Source organism: Nicotiana tabacum, chromosome 12, assembly GCF_000715075.1.
Source record: "Nicotiana tabacum cultivar K326 chromosome 12, ASM71507v2, whole genome shotgun sequence".
NCBI classification, from domain to species: Eukaryota; Viridiplantae; Streptophyta; class Magnoliopsida; order Solanales; family Solanaceae; genus Nicotiana; species Nicotiana tabacum.
The window spans coordinates 46,650,178-46,653,276 of record NC_134091.1 but is presented as its reverse complement, the minus strand read 5'-3'; the positions used below and the strand labels follow the sequence as shown (position 1 = coordinate 46,653,276).

Genomic DNA, 3,099 nt, shown 5'->3' with positions numbered 1-3,099 from the left:
TATGATCATAAAGATAAAAGTGAAAAATCCTTCGATCCGATTTTCGAGTGCTAGATTGGATCACAAATTTTCGATCCAATTTTGTGAAATATAGCTTCATCTACGATGTCAATAAAACGCACACGAATTCAAACAACAAAAAAGCGACACTACACTACAATATTATGAGTCATTGATTAAAATCACAGAAATAGGGTTATATATAGATAAAATATGCAAACTACATGAATGGCAACACAAAATTTAGATGTTATAAATTCTTACTAGACTAAAACAGTATGTTTTGAAAATATATATTTGACCTTATATGTACTTGTTTTCACACACACATATATATACACACATAACCACGGGCGTTTTATGTTGGATCCGCAAGTCGTATTTGTCCTCTTCTATGGACATAAAACTGAAGAGTCTATTGAGGAAAAAGGCAAGTAAAACTTCTCCTTTCGGTCTTTCTTTTTCTTATCTTTATTTGTCATGCCTTATTCGTGACGTCCTAATTCTGGTATAACAACATCCCTTAAAGTAATTTCTCTCTTTTTCCCTTAAGCCAATCCCAGGTTAGCTTAGAAATCAGAAAACCATTTTCTGTTCTCTTTTTCTTCTTCCTCTCTCTATATTCCATAGTGATTTCCCACTGTATATCCTACTCTCTTTCATGTCAAAGGTTATTTTTTTCGTTCTCTTAACTCTTTTTTGGAAGTCCTTATATAAGAATCTACGAGCAAATTAAATACTTCGTTATATAATTTTCATCAATTTCTTCAGGTGCAATTTTGTAACATGTAGAGAAGTAATACGGAAAAATTATAGAGATTTTTTTTTATCTTTTCAGGATGTCGTGAACTGGCAATGATAAAAGGGCAGATTTTTTTTAATTATTTATATATTATTTTCATTACTGCGGAGGAGCTTTAAATTTCCATAAAAAGTCGTTCTTTCCGAAAAAAAAGTAAAAATTATCAAAGAAGACATGAAAAAAACTCTTCATTCTTTAAACAAAGATCATGCAAACAAAAGCTTATGTTTCGTTTTATATCACCAATTAATTCGTATACTCCTCAATAATTTAAGCTAAAAAGGAGAACCCAATGCTTGCAAGACTCCATCATCATTTTACTAAAAAGAAACAAAAAAAGGGAGAGTTCAATTTTTTCAAGGTACAAAGAATTTTATGTATTCACGAAATCTCTTTATGTTATTGCTCATGCAAAGTCCCCACACATTTTCCCCACTACTACAATATAAAATTTTCTTTCTATAAATACCCAGCCTTAAGAGGCGTGTGTCAAACACAGTCATCTACTACTACTTTCTTCCACTCTTTGCCTACTTATTTATTTTCAAGTCATTATTTTCTGTCAAACAAAAAGACCATGGCTTCAAACCAAGCAAATACTCAACAAGAATCCAAGTTCACTCTCCCTATGAATGACTTGGAGCAACAAGTAACCCTAGAACAGGAAGTGGATGAGAACGAATTCGACTATTCGAAACGATCCCAATGGCTCAGAGCAGCTGTTCTTGGAGCCAATGATGGATTAGTTTCAACAGCATCATTGATGATGGGGGTTGGAGCTGTGAAAAAAGACATTAAGGTCATGATCTTGACCGGATTCGCCGGTCTAGTGGCCGGAGCTTGTTCTATGGCCATCGGAGAATTTGTCTCCGTTTATTCTCAACTTGACATAGAAGTGGCTCAAATGAAAAGGGAAAAGAGAAGAAACGCTAACAGAGAAAAAGAAGATGATGATGCGAAAGATAGCTTGCCAAATCCAGCACAAGCAGCAGCAGCATCAGCCCTAGCATTCTCAGTGGGTGCAATGGTGCCATTATTGGCAGCATCATTTATTAGGGATTACAAAGTGAGAATTGGAGTTGTTGTTGCAGCAGTGACCTTAGCTTTAATGGTGTTTGGATGGTTAGGAGCTGCTTTAGGGAAGGCACCGGTAGTCAAGTCCTCAGCTAGGGTTTTGCTTGGAGGTTGGTTGGCTATGGCCATAACTTTTGGCTTAACAAAATTGATTGGTTCTAGTGGCCTCTAAACTCTATATTACTATTTGTGGCATAATGCTTTAATTTGTCAAAAAGCCACGCTTCTTTATTTTTACTTTATATTCTTCTTCGTGTTATAAATTTTGTTATAGCTAGGATATATATATATATAGATTGTAATCCAAATATTTGTATCTCCCTCATGCTCTGATTAACCGTATGCATGCATTATATTATTGTATCATAACATAATAAGATTCCACCCCTTCTATTAAGACCTTTGTTTCGTTCTTTTGTTTTGGAATAAATTTTACGTATCTGCATGACGTTTCCAATCTGTCCTAAAATAATTTACCAATTAGTATTAATTTGGAGGAAAGTGTCAATCAATTTTAAGAATGGCACTAAAACTAATTTCTAACCAAAAAAAAAAAAATCCTTTCTTATATGTTTAAAATCATTAATCTTGATAGTATTACTTTAAAGATGCAGTAGTATGAAGTAGCAATTTGCTAGCACCGGAACCCTCTTTCTTTTGTGTACTGGATATCACATGTTGGATGTGTATAATACTGTTTAATATCATTAATCTAGGTACTATATGTAATTCATTTCAATATAAGTTTAACAAATTCTTATATTATACACCCTCCACATCAAATTAATTGTCCTGTTATTTATTTATTAGATTAAATTTAGTAAAAAAGTGTAAAACAGTTTTGTTGAAATTTTTTAACTTTTTCGAATTGAAAAATGGAACCCCCAGCGCCTCTATGATAATAAAATGTTAAGAAGTACTGAATGATTTAGGGAATAATTAAGTTTCGCTTAATTAGTGGAAAGCAAACAGACGTTTGATACAATAAAAAATATAGAAGACATAATTATCAAGGATGATGGAGAAATGGATATGACCCTTCCAATTTTAATTAGACGTGTAGGATTCGAACCCTACCAAAAGTAATTCGATAGGGATCGTTTCTTTGTTAAATGGGCCCCTTACGCGCCGCAAATTAATATTAGGGAGGGAGGCAAAGCGGTTACTAGACATTAAATGAAAAACCAAAAAGGTCTTTTAATTTTGGGAAATAAACTATCATA

General features: G+C 33.2%; 1 protein-coding gene across 1 annotated transcript; it reads left to right on the top strand.

The window, feature by feature from the left end:
- The first annotated feature begins 496 nt into the window (after positions 1–496).
- Positions 497–2,269, top strand: LOC107829789 (vacuolar iron transporter homolog 4-like). The gene has a single exon (XM_016657257.2). It carries the CDS (start codon positions 1,095–1,097, stop codon positions 2,046–2,048), a length of 954 nt encoding a protein of 317 aa, XP_016512743.2. The 5' UTR covers positions 497–1,094; the 3' UTR covers positions 2,049–2,269.
- Positions 2,270–3,099: the final 830 nt, after the last annotated feature.